Source organism: Lepidochelys kempii, chromosome 12 (genome assembly GCF_965140285.1).
Source record: "Lepidochelys kempii isolate rLepKem1 chromosome 12, rLepKem1.hap1, whole genome shotgun sequence".
NCBI classification, from domain to species: Eukaryota; Metazoa; Chordata; order Testudines; family Cheloniidae; genus Lepidochelys; species Lepidochelys kempii.
Genome location: NC_136391.1, coordinates 8436491 through 8456898, shown reverse-complemented (window position 1 = coordinate 8456898; position 20408 = coordinate 8436491). Strand labels below are relative to the sequence as shown.

Sequence of the window (20408 nt, the reverse complement as noted above, 5' to 3'; positions counted from 1 at the left end):
CGGGGGGAGAAGTACTTGATACCATGAACCTCCCAATGCAAATCAGGATCTATTTCAGTGGTTAAGCAACAGGTCAGATCCTATATGAACAAGCACAGCTCCACGGTCTCACTGTGTTTAGTACGGTGAAGATCACTTTTCATGAAGCTGATATAGCTGTTTCCCATTACCACTCTCACACACACTCTCTCTGTCATTCTGTGTCTCTCAGATTCAGCTGAAAGGTACCGGCATCTCATCATTACTTCAATGTGCCAAAGGTATGGAAATGAGAGAGCAGCAGGAGCAGCTGTCCTGGGACAAGTACAGACACCAGCTTTCAGCCAAGCCTTCGTCAACGTAGTCATCCGGCAGAGTAAAGCTTCCCGACTAAAGGAGAGAGCAGATAAACCCAGAGAGGACTTGGCAGGCATGCAGGAAGCAGAGGAATGTGTGGACACGGCTGTGAAAGTCTCAGACCTGTTTGAAAGTGTCGTTAGCTTGGGTACCACCAAGGTTATCCTTTTGTTTGGGAAACCGGGGATGGGAAAGACCATGCTGATGCATAGGCTTTGCCAGAAGTGGGCAGAAGGAGCCTTGCATCAATTTCTGTTTACTTTTCTCTTTGAGTTTAGGCAGCTGAATCTGATCAGCAGAAAGCTGACTTTAAAGGAGCTTTTGTTTGACTTGCTCCTTCAGCCAGAAGATTGCCCTGATGCAGTATTTCAGCACCTCCTGGAGAACGCCCAGCGCGTGTTGTTCATCTTTGATGGGCTGGATGAATTTGTGGGGAACATAAGCCAGCCATCCTCACCTTGTTTAAGCCCTGCCCTCCACAGGCCTATGTCCATATCAGAGCTGTTTGCCAATTTCTGCTTTGGAAAACTTCTCCCTGGGTGCACAGTGCTGGTCACCAGTCGGCCTAAGAAATTACCTGACTTTCTGTTAAACAGAGCAGATCTGCTGGCAGAAATTTGGGGATTTGACCGCGAGAAGGTTGAAGAGTATGTCAGCCACTACTTCCACCAACATTCCTTCAAAGAGCAGGCCATTGCTCACCTGAAAAACAACAGCAAGCTTCTGAGCATGTGCTTGATCCCTGCCTTGTGCTGCATCGTCTGCGTCTGTTTGGAATATTTGCTGAGGAAGCGTTTGTCAAAGGTGGAGCTTCCTCAGACCATGACCCAATTTTATATCAAAATGCTCCTCATCTTTATAAGTAAGCAGCAGACAGAGAGCACTGTGAGTGAAGACACGCAGCTGAATAACCACAGGACAGCCATTTTGGGCCTGTGTGACCTTGCACTGAAAGGCCTGGAAGAGAAGAAGCTTGTGTTTTATGTCGATGATATCCCAGAGCATGTTAAAGAGTTTGCTTCCCTACATGGGTTGCTGACTGTCTTTGAGGTCAAGAGGAGTGACAGCCTCCCAGAGGCCGGCCATGCCTTTGTGCACTTGAGTCTTCAAGAATTCTTTGCCGCTCTGAACCTGATGATAAATAACGCAGTTGACGGAAACTACCTGAAGAAAAAGTTCTCTCTGAAGTCAAAGTGGACTTTAAAAAATGAAGCCAGGACCGAATTCATGGAGAATTTTCACACCTTTCTCTCAGGCCTCTCGTCGAAAGAGTGTAGGACGTTCCTTACCCTGCTGGCTGAACGAAATCAGGCGTGGGTGCGGGACAAGCAAGCCGCTATCTTACAGTCATTGAAGAAGCTGGCAGCTACCCATCTAACGGGGCCTAAGATAATTGAGCTGTGCCATTGCGCCTATGAAACACAAGACCTTGAATTAGCCAAGCATGTCGGGAGCCAGTTAAATTTCAAATATGAATTTAGAAACTTTAGATTGACACCTCTAGATGTTTCAGCTTTGGTTTTCATCATTAACTGTGGCCGGGATTTGACTCACTTGGATTTTGCAGGCTGCCCCATGGAATTAGATTGTTTGGAGGTTCTAGCCAGCTGTAAAAATATAGAGCACCTGAGGTAAGTAATGCATGAAAGACATGTGCATTTAGATTGAGATTTTTGAAGGGATTTCTATGCCCATTTACCATTAAAATTAATGGGAAATGGGTATCTAAATTACCTAGCATCGAAGGGCTCAGATATCTAGCCATGAAGTCCCAAGCATTTCACCTCTGGGTTGCTGGGTCACAGCCAGCCAGCACTGATAGCTACTCAAATTTGCTGCCCATCTGATTGCCATTAGATATTGTAGACGAAATGAATCTATTATCTCAGTCCAGTTTCTACTGGACAGGTGCCCCATTGCAGTGGGCCGGTTCAGCGGAGAGCTCAAAGATTAAGAGTGAACTACCATCACATCTCTAAAGCTGGTACTTGACAGCCTCCAGGTCGGGAGCTAGGGGGGCAAAGTAGGCACTTCAATCTCCAGAGCCGTCAATTTGATACCTTTTATGAGTGCTCAGTTCACTTTGAAGATTGCGTGCATTCCAGGTCACTGTGTGCTACTAATTTACCATAGTGTAAAGGTATGTTTCTCCAATAACCGCTTTAAAGCATTCAGACAAAATTCATCCCTGGTCTAACTCCATTGACTTCAATAGCTTTACACACAGGAACCATTAGTTGTTTCCAGTTCTTAAGAGTCAGATTTTCACTGCTCACTGATATAACCGTGAGCTGAAAATGTCCTTAAATAAGGAATTACTTATCTTTATCATAGGGCTAGCAGAATGCTCAGTCATACTGTCTCCACAGTTTAGTAACAGCTACTGCATGAAGTGTCTTAGTAAGCAAGTCAATAAAGTCTTTCCCCCTTTGTACATTTGATTATGTTGAAATTGTATTTAAAGAACTAATATGTTTAGAAATAAAAATGATGCAATAAGGTGACTGGATCATAGATAATGTTAGAACAAAACAGAACTCTTTATTTTTTTTCTATCATGTTTTAGCCCACTTTTTTTATTGTTTTAGCTTTAGGAGCAGGAAATATGGTGATGAATTTGCAGCTGCTCTTTCCAAAAGCTTACTGAAGATCAAGAGTCTGAAGAAACTAGAGTAAGCATTTAATATTAGGGTCAACCCATCTTACTTTGCTCTAGTGCTGAATAGGAATAGGGAATGGGTTCCCCTTTGGATTTTGTACCACCATCTTATGTCATATGTATTTTAAATCTTTTGCTCTGGTTGATGTGGTCTAAAATATAATCTGTTGCATTTTATAGTGCTGCACAAAAATAGAAATCCATGAAAAATGTGATTGTATAGGATACCTTCTGTGCATTGCTATCAAATGCCAGGAGATAGCTTTTTGGTTTTCAGGTTTTCAAAAAAAAAAATCAATTTTTTTGAGGAAAGCAGAGACACTTTCTGCAAAAAAATGAGTTAAGTTGAAAATCCAATTATTTGTCCAACCCCCCCTCCCAACCCCCTCCCTAAAACCATGCTTCTATGGAAAATTTTTGACCAACCCTAATATCTGTACAGCATAGGAAGGATGGTCAATGGAGGTAGGTGTGGTGATCCGTGGGTTACTTGTCTAGGGTTGTCTGTCGGGTTCCACTGTTGAAGCTGACTGTGGTGTCCAAGAGGTTGATGCTAATGTGAGCGTGTTCCAGAGAGTGTTTAATGGATGGGTAGCAGTTGTTGGAGTTGTGGTGGAAATCTATATGACAGTTTAAGCCGTCTGTCCAGAGGACAAAAATATGATCAATATATCTCACGTGTATCACTGATTACATGGTGCATTGTCTCCATGGACCTGTAGTAGTCAAATCCTTGTTACCTATTTATCAATGAATTATTTTAGCCCCAAGATCTGCCTAACACTCCTAACTACCTAAAATAAACCCCTACATTTTTGATAGACTGAGTCCAGTACAAGAAGTTTGCACACTTAGGTCTACACCTAAAATTTAGGTTGACATAGCTACATCACTCAGAAGTGTGAAAAATTCACACCCCCAAGAGACATAGTCAAGCTGACCTTAGCCTCAGTGTAGACTCTGTTAGGTTGACAAAAGAATTCTTCCATCAACTTAGCTACCTTCTCTCAAGGGGATGGATTTATTATGTGATGGAAAACCCCCTTCCATTGTCATACCAAGCGTCTATGCAACAGAGGTCAACCCTGATCTCATTTTATGTCTGTATACACCTAGAACTTCAAAGGCAGTCTACCATTAACTATGGTATATGGTAGACGTGCAGTTCTGAAATCTTTGTTAACAACAGTAACTTGTTCAGTTTTAAAGCTACATTACAACAGTCTTGGTTGGAACCTGGTCCAAAACAAAGACACATGCTGTAATTCTGTGACAACACACACACAAGCATGTATACTTCCTTACTAATTAGGTACTCAATTTCAGGAAGCGACCAATTGACTGATTTGGGTTGTCTCATGTAACAGGGCGGGACTCACCACTATGGTGCCTCCTGCTGGTTGTTCTGGGAATTAGCTCTGTCTTTTTGCAGGGCACCTTCCTCTGGTGGTGTCTCGCCACCGTGACTTCTGCTCCAGACCCGCAGCACCCCAAGGACTGTGGCGTCCTCTTCAGGACACAGGCCTCCAGCCAAGCCCCATTCTATTCTCTTTTCCTTCCTGGGGGGCAGCAGTCCTCTGTCCAGCCACTCACCTCTGTGGCCGACTGCAGCCCAAGCTTCTAGCCACTTGCCCCAGTGGCAAACTGCAGCCCTTCACTGGCCACTTCCCTCAGTGGCAAGCGGGGGCGAGGAAGACCTGGACCCACCCTCTACTCCAGGTCCCAACCCAGGGACCCTCTAGGCGACAGCCACACATTGCGTCTCCTTCAACCCCTGCCATCCCTTTCTGTGGGCCACTTCCCCTAGCCCTAGCCCCTTCTCTGCCCCTCTATCAGGGCTTCAGTCTTCCAGCCAGTCAGGCTGGAGCTCCCTGTCCAGCATTGCTCTGTCCAGGGTGCTAGCAGTTTCCTCAGCTTTTCAGGGACCCAGTCCTTTCTTCCTGGGCTCCCAAGAGGGAACTGCTCCACTACCCTTCAGCTCTCCTTATATATGGGCCTGCTCTGCCCTGGTTGGCTGCTCATTGCAGCCCCTCTCTGGTTGGTTGTCTGCTGCACAGCCTCCCCAAGACTGTTTTTAAACCTTTCTCCACCATTGTGGGGCAGACGCCCCATCACATCTCCCAAAGAAAGTCTCTGTGTTACTTATCACTAGGTCTTTGCTCAGAAAACAGCTTTCAGCTCAGTAATTGTCCACAGCAGGACTTGACATGCAAACACAGATTGAGTAAAGGATAGATACAGCTATAGTCTTTTCCCAGTGTGCTAACAGGCAACCTGAACTGCTGGAAAATAGAAAGAGACGTTAAAGTGGTCTGTCTGAGATAGGTCTTTGGTATCACCAGGAGGACTCCAAGATTGCTGGCCCAGGAACTGTCTTCTCTCTTCCAGGTGTCTTCAGCTTTTGAGAAATTATGTGCTGAAGGACACCAGTCGTTTTATCCTATTTCTCCTGGCTGGTCCAACTTGGTTCCTCTTTTTGGAGGTTCTGGCATGTTGACTTCTTCTGAAGATTCAAAATATCCAACCAAAAGGAGAGTCATCCTCTCTTACCATCCCATCAGGGAACAAGGCATCAGCTTTTGAGTTCTTGCAACTGAGACTGGGATTTTCCTGTAATACATCTTGTCACACCAGCTAGTGTAAGACACGTTAGGCCATAACTATTGGTACACCCATCTTGGGACACACCTTGAACACTGGCTGGCCTGCTCTGTCAGCAGCTTATCTCCACAAGACCCTTTCTGTGGACCCCTTTATGGTGCGTCCGTTGGCCAAGTGTGCAATTAATGCTTGTTTAATTTGCAGTTTCTCCATCAACATCAAGCTAGCTGCTGAAATGTCCAGTCTAAAGTTAATATAATTTATATAAAGTCTCTTTGTAATCTTTGGTGCTCTTTAAACATGTTTTAACAGTCCATTATACAATGCAAAGTCCCTTCAAGAACCGTTGTTCTCCAGAAGGCCGGAACAGCTGTATAAATATTCCATGCCTCTTCTCCTTGTTTTAACAACCACAGTAGGACCTTGGTGTGCATGACTGAGCTGAACAGTTGTGATTATTCCACTCTGTGGCCAAGTGTCCTTATGCACACACTGTGTGGTTTCAGTGCCTCTTCAGCACTAACTTGACCGCATAAGCATGCTTAATTGCAAACATTAGCCTTACTCCTTCACTTGATCACATACAGTAAAAGAAATCAGTGTGAATGCAACCTCGTTCTTTCCTGACAGGATTGCACAACGGGCAAACCCGGGCACTAAAGTTTACAATAAGTAATACAGTTGACTTCCCTTTTACACGTTTTAATTATTCCATCAAGTTCCCCATTTTTTACGACTGGGCTCTCAGCAACATCTCCAGCAGCTTCTTCCGCAGTCACTTGCTTCAGGAATCCTTCTCGGAACTCTGTCATTCTTTCCCTTAGCTCCCTGAGCTGAGGTCTGGGCTACCATCTGAATCAGAGGGGAGAAACTACATGCTAGGCAGATTTTATTTCAAGTTTATTTAGACTTAATAAAGTAGAACCCCAGCAAAGGAATTTGGTTTTTACCTTTTGAATTGTGTGAAGTTCTTGAGGGGCCCTGTGAGAAGGGAAACTGAGGCAAGGCGCTGCAGAGCCATGCTTTGCCTGCAAGGAGTGCTACATTTGCATTCTGGTAGCACCTGGATCAGGGCTAGGCACTGTACAAATACAGAACAAAGAGCTAGCCCTTGCCCCAAAGAGTGTATGTGAGATGACGAGGGCCTGGACGAGAGTTTTAGCTGAGTGGATGGAGAGGAAGGATGGGATCTTAGAGATGTCATGCAGGAAGAAGTGGTGAGATTTAGGCTATGTCTGCACTACCGCTTATGTCACCACAACTTACGTTGCTCAGGGGTGTGACTATTCCACCCCCCCCCCCAAGCGACTTAAGTCACGCTGACATAAGCGTAGTGTGCATAGTGTTGGCGGGAGAACTTCTCCCGCCAATGTAGCTTCTGCCGCTCGCGGGGCTGGTTTTTCTAACTCGATGGAGCTTTCTCCCATCGGCACAGAGCGTCTTCACCACACGCGCTGCAGCGGTGCAGGGGAACCAGCATCGGCGGTGCATGACTCCTCCATGTGGGGAGGCTGTGAGCCCCCGGACGGTGGCCCCGCCCTGAGGCCCGCCCTTGCTCAGCCTCCTCCCCTGAAAGCTCCGCCCAGGCTCCGTCCCCGGCCCTGCGAGGCCCCCCCCCAGCCATTTGTGCCTCTTCGCCCCATCCGCGAGGACCCCCTGCCTGCCGCTTGTGCTAATTTGCTGCCTCCCTCAGGCCCCCACAACCCACCTGCCGGTCAGCCAGCTGAGCCAGCTGGCCGGCCACTCACCCGCCCGTCGGCCAGCCAGCTGCTCGCACATGCCTCTTCACCTCCACCCATGCAGGCGGAGTGGGGACAGGACGAGGCAGGGCCTGGAAGAAAGAGGACGAGTGGGACCAGGGCCTCGGGGCAGAGCACGGGTGGGGCCACAGCCAGGGCGCCCACCCTTTCGGCGGCAGCATGCGCCGAAGGTGGCAGGCAGGCTGATTGGGGCAACTTAGCCTCCCCTGGCCTCTTATACCCGCCGCCTGTGTGTACCCGAGCGCTGTAAGTGTAGACAGGCCCTTCGAGATGGCTGGGCCTGAAGGCCGAGGGAGAGGGCCAAGTAGAAGACCCCATGCGTGCGTTACAGGGAAGGCTGTGATTCTCCCACAGATTCCGTGGCTTTCCACAACCTCTGTGGCTTCCGCCGCGGCTGGTGTGGCTGACTGCACAGGCACCCCGTGGCCAACCGCACCGGCTGCTGTTGGCGCAATCCGGGGCCAGCTGCTCGGCCGGTCCCTAGGGCCAGCCACACTGGCCACTCCTCGGGAGGCCCCGGGCAGCTGGCTCTGGGGATTGCGTGAGCAGCCGCCGGTGCGGCTGGCTCCAGGGAGTGTTCAAGCAGCGGTCCTGGGGCGTCCTGGGGACCGCCCAAGCAACAGCGGTCCCGAGGTGGCCGGAGCAGCATCCCCAGAGGTGCCTGGAAGCTGTCTGGAGAGTGATTCCCCAGGGAACAGCAGCCGGGGGCAGTCAACCCTCAGCACTGAAGGGGGGCCACCCGGAGCAGCAGCTCCCCAGAAATAGAGATTTAATCAGGGGTATTTTTGGTAAAAGTCATGGATAGGTCACAGGCCATGAATCTTTATTTATTGCCAGTGACCTGTCCATGACTTTTACCAAAAATACCTGTGACTAAATCTTAGCCTTAGTTATGGGGCTGAGTGACACTCAGGCTGCTGTCCATGGTGCTGGAGAAAGAAGGGAGTGGACAGGGTTTAGGGTGGGAAAGATGAAGAGCTCCATTTTGGCTCTGTGGAGCTTTTGTTTGGAAGCAGTTTGGGATGTATTTTCCTCTCTACTTCCTGCAGCTTTCCCCTGCATGCTAAGAGCCTGAAAAGCAGGGAAATTGAATGTCAGGGACTCAAATTCCTGCAAGCTGCGATGGATGCGTAGCAAAGTGATGGTGCTGGAGTTGTCCCCAGGGGCATAACTTCCATTGCCTGAGAGCAGAATCAGGCCACACGCCCCTGCATCTTCCTCCTGGTCACCTGTTGGATGTGGAACCCAGGGACATCCCAGACACTGTTTCTGCCACGAGTCCGGCAGATTTGTATTGATCCGACATTTTCGATCTGCTTTGTGTTTTTTCAGGTTAACTGGTGGTAGTATGACTGCCCTGGGGCTAACTGGCCTGGCACAAGTCTTTCCAAACTGCCTTCAGCTGGAAGAAATAGAGTAAGTGACCCGCGTTATTGGGGGCGAGCGATGCTTTTAAAATCAGCTGAGAATTATTCATGGGGGATATTAACCAGGCAAACTGATTTGCAGCTTGCAAGACAATCGACTGAAGGACCAAGACATGGGGAAGATGATTGAAATGCTTTCCAGAGTGGAAAAGTTAAAGATGATTGAGTAAGTAAGAGATTTAATGATGTAAGCCCATTGCAAATATCATCTCTGAAGAAGCAAATCATCCTGTCAAAGGGTCAAGTAGTTTAGGGTCAACATGAGGTCAGGAAGTAATGCTGGCAGTCCCTGGGGTCAGTCAGGGGCACAAATTTTTCACAGGGAGGTGGGCAGTCCAACTTGCAGCCCTTGGGATGATTTTGTCCAGCCCCCAACTGTGTCTGCCCTCACTTGTAGCAGACCTGCTCTGCAAAATGGTGTTCTCTGCACAGTGGGACTTTACCATTACAATACGTTCGAGGTCACACCACATGGAGCACGCCATTTTGTAGAGCACATATTCCTGGGTGTGGCCTGCGGAAGTGCCTCAAACCAGCCTCTGGCCCACATCACTGAAAAGATTGGACCACAGATCTTCAAATTCCACCCAAATACCCCTACATCAAGGAGCCCAATGACTTCAATTAAAGCAAAGCATTTTAGTTCTCAGGAGACTAAACTGTTGTGTGCCACTGGGGAACAGGAAAGGCCGAGACACAGTCAATGCCTGAGGCCCCTTCCATTAACCATTAGAACAAGCTACCAAAGGAAACAGTGAATTCAAGAGGAGTTTTGAAGTCTCTAGATCAAAACTGGTTGCCTTCCAAGAAGATCTGCTTTAGTCAAACACAAGCTACTGGGCTCAGAATGGGAGTAACAGGATGAAATTTGATGGGAATAATCTGATAGTCCCTCCTGGTTTTAATATCTAGGAAGCTATGTACAATTAGATTTCATTAAAAAAGAAAATAATCCCCAGCCTCAAGATTTTACTAAACCTAATATGAATAAAAATGTTTTCTTGGGATGTACTTGTGTATGCAAACATGGTGAGGGGGAAGAAGGATCGGAGTCAAACATGCCTCTGCCAGTCTGGAAAGTGGAAACCCTGATACAACAGCATTGGCCTCATAATGCACAAGTGCCTTCAGTGAAACAAGTTTTCAACTGAAAAAAGAAGAGAGTGAAAATTATCAAATAGACCAAGCTAATTTTAGGGCCTGTTCCTTCAAACTCTTACACGTGTGCATAACTTTACTCATGAGCAATTCCACTGATGTCAGTTGGAGTCATTTTATGCCCATGCAAAAGTGTTTGCAAGATCAGGGTCTTATGTTCTAAGTTGAGTGAAGTCCAAAACTTAAATAAGCAGCATAAATAAAGTAAATGATATTTTAAAAAAATCCTTTGAGTTTTACTAGTTAGGTTTACTAGTTACAGGTTAGATTTTTTTAAGCATAAGATTTTTATCTTGACTGTATTACTTTAAAGTGCTGTACTTACATCTGTTATTTTGCTGCAGCAGACTATGAAAAATGTACTGTATGTATTAAATATTTTATCATAAATTCCTATGATATTGCAGCTGTATCACCTACATTATTAATAAGTGTTTTGTTTAGCAGAAAATGGTGCATAACTATTTTACTATCCTATAGATCTATCAAGTGTCCCTGATTCTGAACTAAGGGGCAGCAGTTGCATTTGAAAGAGTCCATAAAATAGAATTGAATTGCTGTCACGGTGCCTTCCCCATTCTGAACTCTAGGGTACAGATGTGGGGACCTGCATGAAAAACCCCCTAAGCTTATTTTTACCAGCTTAGGTTAAAACTTCCCCAAGGTACAAACTATTTTACCTTTTGCCCTTGGACTTTATTGCTGCCACCACCAAACGTCTAACAAATATATAACAGGGAAAGAGCCCGCTTGGAAACGTCTTTCCCCCAAAAAATCCTCTCAAACCCTACACCCCCTTTCCTGGGGAAGGCTTGATAAAAATCCTTACCAATTTGCATAGGTGAACACAGACCCAAACCCTTGGATCTTAAGAACAATGAAAAAGCAATCAGGTTCTTAAAAGAAGAATTTTAATTGAAGAAAAAGTAAAAGAATCACCTCTGTAAAATCAGGAGGGTAATCAGATTCAGGGTAATCAGATTCAAAACATAGAGAATCCCTCTCGGCAAAACCTTAAGTTACAAAAAGACACAAAAACAGGAATGTACATTCCATTCAGCACAGCTTATCTAACGAGATTGCTTATTAACCCTTTACAGGAGTTCTGACCTGCATTCCTGCTCTGGTCCTGGCAAAGGCAACACACAGACAGAGAGAGCCTTTGTTTCTCTCCTCCCCTCCAGCTTTGAAAGTCTCTTGTCTCCTCATTGGTCATTTTGGTCAGGTGCCAGTGAGGTTATCCTAGGTTCTTAACCCTTTACAGGTGAAAGGGGTTTTCCTCTGGCCAGGAGGGATTTAAAGGTGTTTACCCTTCCCTTTATATTTATGACAATTGCAAACAGACAGAAATGTCTGTTGGCTGAAAACAAACAGTATAGTTTAAATGGTCAACAAATCCATTAGATGTGCGTGTGTGCATGTGTGTGTGTGTTTGTGTTGAGAAGCAGTGATTGTGTATTAAATAAAAGAGACTTACTATCAAATACAAGCAGCTGATATTGTGATGCTCTATTATCCACAGTTTAAGCCATAATGATATTTCGGTGAAGTCTGTTCTTACTTTGGCAAAGGAAGCCACTACTTGTCCAAATGTTACTGAACTACATATAAGGTATTGGTAATATATGCTATGGAAATATACACTTTATTTCTCTAACTGTTGACTTTAAAAATTGACTTCTCTTTTCAGTAGAATTGCTCCTTAATAAAGATTGGTGCAAATTGAGTTCCAGTCTCTCGTCTTATTGACAAGTTGAAACATGGAGTTTGATTCAGTTACATTATACAATATGGAATTATTAAGGCATTGATTTTTACATGTTCATTTCACACATTGATTTTTCAATGTAAAATGTATATGTAACTGTTGCGGTTTAAATACAAGACAGGACAAGCTTTAAGCAAGCAAGCAGGCTGGTCTGCCGACGGGCTGGTCCGCCTGTCAGCTTTTCCACCCTCTCCTTTATTTCTCTCTCTCCTCCCGCGCATTACATATTTTAATAGATAAAAGGAATATATTGGCTTTGTATAATATTTTTATTTACTAATTTTTATTTATTGTATTTTTTGTTTTTGGGCCTTGAGCCCAGTTTTGGGAGGCTTTTTATGGTTTATGCTATTTGGGCGAGATTTTAAGGTTCATGCCCTTAGGAGGAGCCGTGTGTGCACTGCTCCTACACAACACTCCAGGTGTGCCCTGGATGTTGCCAAGTGCATGAACTTTGCATGAATGCTACATGTAACATAATTTAAACTCTGTTTTTAAAACATGCAATATCTACACGGTGAGATGCCTTGTCTGTGCAAATGAGTTATAAACCAGCGAAAAGCAACTGGAAAAGCAACACTTTGCATTGCTGTGCACTTGATATGTCTTTGAACAATGGTTTTGATATTATCATATGTCCAAGATATTGGGTAAAGTGGAGACTTAAATTACAGATCTTACAACTAGTTCACATCCACGTGTAAACTCCAGGAGCCAGATTAATCCCTAGTATAGCTCTAATGAAGTCATGTTGGACGCAGTTTGCTTTTTTCCAAGTTTCTCCACGCAATACACGTGAGACTGAATCACTGCTGACCCTTCTTATAACATGTCTTGCAGAAAACATTTGTAAAAAGTAAAGGAGTACTTGTGGCACCTTAGAGACTAACCAATTTATTTGAGCATGAGCTTTCGTGAGCTACAGCTCACTTCATCGGATGCATACTGTTCCGATGAAGTGAGCTGTAGCTCACGAAAGCTTATGCTCAAATAAATTGGTTAGTCTCTAAGGTGCCACAAGTACTCCTTTTCTTTTTGCGAATACAGACTAACACGGCTGTTACTCTGAAAACATTTGTGTTATTTTGCTCCATGCCACGGCTGGACAAAGGGCCAAATTGCTGCCGTAAATTGTGGCATTTTGGATCAATCAGTGGAATGATCTCCTATTTTCATGAGAGATGTATCTAGAGAAGGGGAACCCCAGGAAGCAGTCTGCCTAAGCTTCCGGCCAGCTTTGCTGAGACCAGTGATTCTTTTGATTAACATCCACTGCAATATTCCCTTTTGCTTCACAAGCTTAAGAGCTCTGAGAGCAGCACGTTTCTAAGGCTTGATTCAGCCCCACTGAATTGAATGGGAGCTTTGCCGTCCATTTCAAGGAGAGCAGACCCAGGCCCCTATTGAGCATTGCTGCATAAGAAGTTTAATCTTTTAGCATTTAACCTAATAGTGTGTTGTATTTTGCTTGCAGGAAGGACACTATCATGATATATTTTTCTGGCCAGTCCAGAAAAGTCCCAAGGTGAGAAATTGATCTTGGAGTTGTGAGTATTTAAGGGAATTCTGATTCAAATAATAGTCATTTCTACCATGGACACTGGTGACTGCTGGCTCCAGAAATGGCAGGAGCGGATTTACCATTAAACAAACCGTGCGGTGGCACGGGGCCCCCAGTGACAGGGGGGCCCCAAAATGCAGAACAAATATCATAGAATCATAGAATATCAGGGTTGGAAGGGACCTCAGGAGGTCATCTAGTCCAACCCCCTGCTCAAAGCAGGACCAATCCCCAACGAATATCTGACAACCTGCCCCCGAGTCCTGGCCAGCAGTGCAGCAGGGCTTAGGCAGGCAGGCTGCCTGCATGCCGTGGCCGGTGGCCCCACACCGCTCCCAGAAGTGGCTGGCTGCTGGCACGTCTCTGCACGCCCCTGGTGGGGGAGACCCGCTGTTCCCTTCCCCTCAAGGGACATGCAGAGACATGCCAGCAGCAGGGCTAAGGCGGCTCCCTGCCCTCTCTGCCTCCCTCCCTCCCTCTGCACCACTTCGCTCCCAGAAGTGGCCAGCATGTTCCTGTGGCCCCTGGGGGGAGTGTCTCCACACGCTGCCCCCACCCCGAGCACCGACTCTGCAGCTCCCATTGGCCGGAAACTGTGCTTTGGGAGCTGTCCCGCCCAAGGTAAGCGCCACCCCCCTTACCCCTCTCCCGCATCCCAACCCCCTGCCCCAGCCCAGAGCCTGCACCCCACACCCAAACTTCATCCCAGAGCCCACCCCCCGAACCCCTCCTGCACCCCAACCATCTGCCCCAATCAAGGTGCCTCACTTTATTTTCATTTTCTTCCCATTACTTATAATATAGGAGGAGGATGAAGAAAAAAAGAATGAAAAATGGGGGAGAGATCAGAGAGAATGTTCTTTTTCTTGGCTGGGTCCCGAGGGGGGGGACTGAAAATGAAGTTGTGCACAGGGCCACACTACCTCTAAATCCACCACTGAGAAATGGGACATAATTCCCCTGCACCCCGTGCAGTCATTTACACCTGTGAAAAGGGAATGTAAAACTGTTAATCCAGAATGGTAGCATTTTGCATGGGAGTAAATGACAGTAGAGGTTGCAAGGCAATTCTGAATCCTGGCCATGTTGATTTTTTCTTTAGGGGGTGGGGGCATAAATAGGGTGCAACACGTCTTGCACCTTGCTTGGTTGCCTCTTTTCATGCCTCTGTGTATGCGTGGGGACAGCATGGATTTAGCCCTAGGTCAGTAAATACCAAGCGAAATATGAGTCCTTGTTTTTCTCTTAGAGATCAGTCTGAAAATGCCCCAGCTGGAAAGCAACCTTTCATCACATGCTGCGCTCTGTAGTTGAACGTTTTCATTTGCAACGAGCAATCCTTAGCCTCCTAACTCCCATGCAGCCGCACTACGGCAACGCTGGGCCAGAGAACTGAATCCTGGAAAGAGACTCAAGCTACATCTACACTGCAGCTGGGGTAGACATACGTGCATTAGCTTTGATCGCGCTAGCATCCTAAAAATAGCAATGTAGCCACGATGGTGTGGGTGGTGGGAGGCATGGGCTAAGTATAAGCCTATCTGTGACTCTAGGTATGCACTCAGAACGGCTAACCCGTCCTGCTGCCCATGCCACTGCAGCCATACTGCTGTTAGTACATTAACTCGATCAACGCTAGCACAAGTTCGCCTACCCAAGCTGGGAATTACACCCCCCGCTGCAGTGTAAATGTACCCTCAGTGACTTCTTCCAACAAAGCTTTATTCCTTCCCTGTGCATACTGTATCCCACAGTGCAGCTGGAAAATATTCTCAACAGCGCAAATGTCTCATGATGGAGTTTCAAAGGCCGGTAAATATTTTGTTTCTTTGCAGATCACCAAATCTGAGGAGAAGGGAACATAAAAAGGAAAATGCTACTCAAATAAGAACTATGAAGTTACGGTAAAAGAAATATACTTAAAAAGTCTATGGGTGAATAGAGATCTTCCTGTGAGAGGTTGCACAGATGGGCAAAGTAACAGCCACCTTAGTCCTTAAAGGCAGAGGATATTACTATTGAAAAATGGTTTGAAATAGGGCTGGATAAATGGTTAGGAATTAAAAGTATCCCAGCCTGTCCAAATGAGGGCCCCAGCAGACATGGTTTGACAATGTTCCATTGTGACATCACATGTTGTTGTGGGAAAGTTTGCGTCACAATGTCACCGTGCCGTGACACCAGCCCAGCAGAGCCTGCACTTGTGGCAGGAAAGGGCTGTGCGCACTGGGAAGCCACCGACTTTCTTCCCCTCGCCTCCACGTGATGATGGGAGATGGACTCTCAGAGCACTGTGGTCATCATGGCTGGCATAAAAAGATAAAGAGGAGAATGGATGGCATGTGTAAAGAAGATAGCCTGGGGATTATATCTGCCCTTTCTCACAATACAAGAACTAGGGGACGGACGTTCCATGAAATTGAATGGCAGCAAATTTTAACCTGATGAAAAGAAAGACTCTTTAACACAGCATACAATTAGCCTGTGGAATTCCCTGCCACTATCTATAACTGAGGGGACAAGAGCTTAGTAGGAGTAAAAATGGATTGGATAGTTATAAGGATAATGAGAGCATCCATATTTACAACAGTAAGGATTTTTTTAAACAAGCTTTGCGCAGGGGAGAAAAACCCTCCTGCATCAGAGCAAAAGCCACCTTCTAACTGCAGGGGTTATGAAGAAAATTTCCCTAGGAGTTGGCTATTGCATAAAGACCTACTTCACAGTTTCTTGCTACTTTCTCTGTAGGAGCTGGTGCTGGCCACTATCAGAGACAGGGTACCACATTAGGTGGACCATGGGTCTGACCTGCCATGTTCATTCCTATTAATCCAGCATGTTTCACCAGCACTAAATTCAGGGGGCAGCAGTGTTACAAAAATGACACTGATTGGCCAGCAGATGGCAAGCTCGACCTGGATCAGGAAGCCAAAACTGGAGTCCATGGCAGTAACAGACAGCACTTTATTCCAAGTGTCTTTGCTGGTTCCCTAGCCCAGTTGTGTCCTAGCACCACCCTGCTGTAAGTTAGACGGCTGGAAGTGAGTGTGTCTGTGAATCTGGACTCCTGGGTTCTATATCACCTGCTTGGCAATTAACTCCCTGAGTGACTTTGGCAAAATCATTTACTTCCCTGTGCCTCTTTTTCCCCATTTGTAAACTGGGGATGATAAATCATAGCGGTGGGTGTGAGACAACGATATAATAACATTTTCTCTCCTGTAGCACTTTGCCTTTAAAGATTCCCGAGTACTTTACAGAAGGATTATGACCACTTTATAGGGAGAAAAACAACTGATCTTCTTTCTCCCAGTCCTGTACCCCATCCACTGAGCCCCTCTGCCTGACTACACTATTCCAAATGTGAATTGCCTCTGGGTCGAGAGAGGGCTAATTCCTAGAAGGGCCCAGGAAGGGAGTTGAAATCAGTTCCCAGTTCAGTCTGCTATTCTTGTCATTTAATCCAATCTTTCTGTTCTTAGAAATGTATTTAAATGTCCACGGGTTGACTGAGGCCCTCAGCTGAAAGATTGCACACAAGTCATATTAATGATGATGAGTCTGACCTCCTTTGTAAAACACTTTGAGATCTATGGATGAAAAGTGCTTGGTATTCTAATTGTTATTAAACATTAAATGCAGGGGGATTTATTGTTTTATTATTCTTTAAGAACAATTGGAGATAGAGCTGGGTAAGTGGTTCAAATACAAAAATCCCAGCCTGCCTAAACCAATGACCCCAAGTCATTGTGAGCGAGCTCAGCAGACATGGGTTTACGGTGTTCTGTTGTGATGTCACGTTGTCGTGGGGAAGTTTGTATCACGATGTCATCATGCCATGACACTAGCTCAGCAGAGCTGCACTTGTGGCAGGAGAGGGCTAGGCGCGCACTGGGAAGCAGCCAGCCTGCTTCCCCTCACCTCCATATGGCGACGTGAGATGGAGTCGCAGAGCATTAGGGTCAGTGTGGCTGGTGTCGGATGATAAAGGTACACAGAATAATAGACGGCATAGAGAACATAGCTCAGGCACTTATGTTCACCCTCTCGTATTACAAGGACAAGGGGATAGTCAGTGAAGTTGAAAGAGAGAAAATTTAAAACTGATGAAAGGAAGTACTTTTTCTCAAAACTTACACATAGCCTTCTGCTCTGTGCCTCAGTTTCTCCATTTGTAAAATGGGAAGGATAATGATTACCCACATCACAGGGGGAATTGTGTGACTTTGTTATATAATAGTAGTTTGAACTCACGTAGCATTTTTCCTATGAGGATCTCAAAGACTTGTACAAAAGTATTCTCATTATGTAGAGGAACTGAGGCACAGAGAGGTCAAGTGACTTGCCCATGCTCACATAACTGTCAGAGGCAGAGCTAAGAATAAAACTCAACTCTCCTGACTCACAAGCCGGTAGCCGATCCCTCTGCCTGTTTATATTCATTCAAAAGGGGGAATTCTCGATGGATCTAGAGAGGGATGGATGCTAGAAGTGCCTGTTGACAGTTGATATCAGCCCCTTGTTCTGTCTCTGCTCAGCTCATTTAATCTCATCTTCCTGTTCATAGAACTATGTCTGAGTTTCCATGGGTTAATTGAGATCCTCAGAGAACAGGTTCCACACAAAGGCAAAGCAGCCATCGTATTAATCATTACATTCAGAGGGATTGTTTGTTGTTTTATTATTCTTTAAGACCGATTAGAAATGGAGGTGGGTGACTGATTAAAATATAAAAATCCCAGGCTGTCCAAACCCGTCGCCCCCAGTTACTGTGAGCTGGGCTCACCTGATGTGGTTTTACAATGGTCCATTGTGCTGTCATGTTGTCACGGGGAAGTTTGTATCACAATGTTGTCGTGCCATGCACTTGCCCAGCAGACCCTTCACTTGTGGCAGGAGAGGGCTGTGAGCACTGGGAAGCAGCCAGCCTGCTTCCCCTCACCTCCATGGGATGGTGGGCGTTGGAATCACAGAATCGGCTGGTATCAGGTGATAAAGATACACAGGGTAATGAACAGTACAGAGAAGACATATCGGGGCACTTTGTCTATTCAATCCTATCTAGGGTCCTATCACTCATCACCGTAATATCTGAGTGTTGCTATCAGTCACTCTTTCTCATCATCGGTATTATTATAATTAAGTATTTATATTCTGGTAGCCCCCCAAAGCCCCAGTTAGGATCAGGGCCCCATGTGCTGGGCACCATAAACCTCCCTAGAAGAGACTATCCCTGCCAAGAAGGAATCACAGTCTAGAGGCCTAAACTGCTGCTGTGTCTGCTGAAAACAAAGATTATGTTCCAAAAACCATTTTGTTTTGATCAAAGAATCTAATTTGAGTTTTTCTACTGCTCCCTCCCTCTCAACGTGGCTTTTAAAGTAAACAGCTACCTCCTCTTTCCAAGGCCTCCTGCCTAGGATTCAGAAAGAGAAGTCACTTTTCTCCTAATATGGGAACACAGGCACGGAAAATGAAGTTGAAATGAAGCAAATTTAAACCGCATAAAAGCGAAGGCTTTTTCTCACAACCTACAGTTAGTGTTGCTCTGTGCCTCAGTTTCCCCCACTCGTAAAATGGGAATGATAATGCTTCCCTTCGTTGTAGGGAGGATGGTGAAACTTTGCTATGCAATAAAATTTTGCACTCTCATAGCACTTGTAAACAAAGGCTCTCAGAGCTCCTTACAGTCTTATCCTCATTTTACAACTAGAGAAACTGAGGCACAAGAGGAGTGAAGTGGCTTGCCCGAGGTCACCCAGACCCATCACTGGCAGAGCCGGGAACAGAATCCAGATCTGATGACTCCCAGTCTGCTCCCCCATCCACTGGCCCTCTCTGCATTTATCCCAGATGTGAATTCTCCCTAAATCTCGAGAGGGATGCGAGAACTGTCAGCACTCTGATATCAGCCTCCTGCTCTGTCTGTCTCTTCGCCGCTCATTTACTCTAATCTTCCTCTCCGTAGATTACAGAACTGCAGCCTCAATTCACAACATGCAGTGGAGATTGCTGCTCTTCTCAGGGACTGCGCCCACTTCTTGGAAGTGGAGTAAGTACATCAGGAAAGATCCTGTTTCTTTCTAAGGGTCCCTTCTCATGTTGATCTTGCAGCAGGTGGGATGGGAGAGGGAGAAATCATGTCAAATCACCAACCTAGTCTGTGTTCCTCACCCCAGGGGGGGAAGGCTCACCATGTTGAGCTGAGTTTAGGCATGCTGGGATTTTCGAAGAGATTCGGTGGGAGTTGGGTGCCTAAACCCCAGCTTCTGGCTCTGCGGGAATGTAACCAGAGACACCTATTTTAAAATAGCATTGTTGGCCACGCTCTGCTGGGGAGGCAAATGCATGTGCCAGGGCCCCCGGGGAACAGCGCTGCTCTGGAGTAGCTCTGGAAGGCATTTATAGAGTCAGAGAAGGATCCATTGTGATGGTCTGCTCTGACCACCTGTATAACGTAGGCCATAGGATGTCCCTGCCTTAATTCCTGTTTGAACTAGAGCACGTCTGTTAGATGCTTGAGGAGACGCATGTCCCGGGACTCTTGGGCACAGAGGGCAGATATGCCTGTTGCACTGCCCTTATGCCCCTCCAAGGCCATCCACCTCTGCTATATGGTCTGGACAGGTAGGGCCATGGCCGCACTCTTTGCCCTCCCCCATTGCGGGGACTAGCAGCTACTGCCCCCCTCCCCCCTTTTTTTTGCACAGGCAGGGTCTGACTGTACAGATTTCATTGTAACCTGCTTGCAATAGGAAACTCAGGGAAATCTAATGTCTCTGGCAAGGTGATTCTCCAGCCCAGCTCAGCACCACAGATTTAGATTCGCCCCCAACCCCAGCTCTCCCATTGCCTGGCTGGGATTAGGGTTAGAGGGTCTTTCTTACCCTGTGTTTTCCCCCTCCCATCAGGACTGCAGTCACCCGTTGACGTGGTTCTTCTGTGGCTCGCATTCCCTCCCCAAATGCTTTAATGTAGGATTCTTGTTGGGGCTGGAGGACACACGGAAGCAATGTGGAGCAGAGAGTGGACTCACTGAGGGGAGAGCTTCCCCCGTGAGGTCGCTTCATGTAGGAACTAGAGCAAGGAGAACGTTTTTGTCCGAAACAATTTTTTTTTGGGGGGGGGGGGAGGAGGG

The 20408-nt window shown here is 46.3% G+C and overlaps 1 protein-coding gene across 4 annotated transcripts in view; it reads left to right on the top strand.

The window, feature by feature from the left end:
- NLRC5 (NLR family CARD domain containing 5) overlaps positions 1–20408 on the top strand; it is an 88819-nt gene that overhangs the window by 21321 nt on the left and 47090 nt on the right. For all 4 annotated transcript variants that reach the window (XM_073307452.2, XM_073307451.2, XM_073307453.2 and 1 more), the window contains 8 exons: positions 212–1967; positions 2925–3008; positions 8689–8772; positions 8866–8949; positions 11464–11553; positions 13184–13234; positions 15106–15174; positions 19239–19322. In XM_073307452.2, coding sequence (XP_073163553.2) covers positions 212–1967; positions 2925–3008; positions 8689–8772; positions 8866–8949; positions 11464–11553; positions 13184–13234; positions 15106–15174; positions 19239–19322 — 2302 coding nt within the window. The remainder of the gene's footprint in view (positions 1–211; positions 1968–2924; positions 3009–8688; positions 8773–8865; positions 8950–11463; positions 11554–13183; positions 13235–15105; positions 15175–19238; positions 19323–20408) is intronic.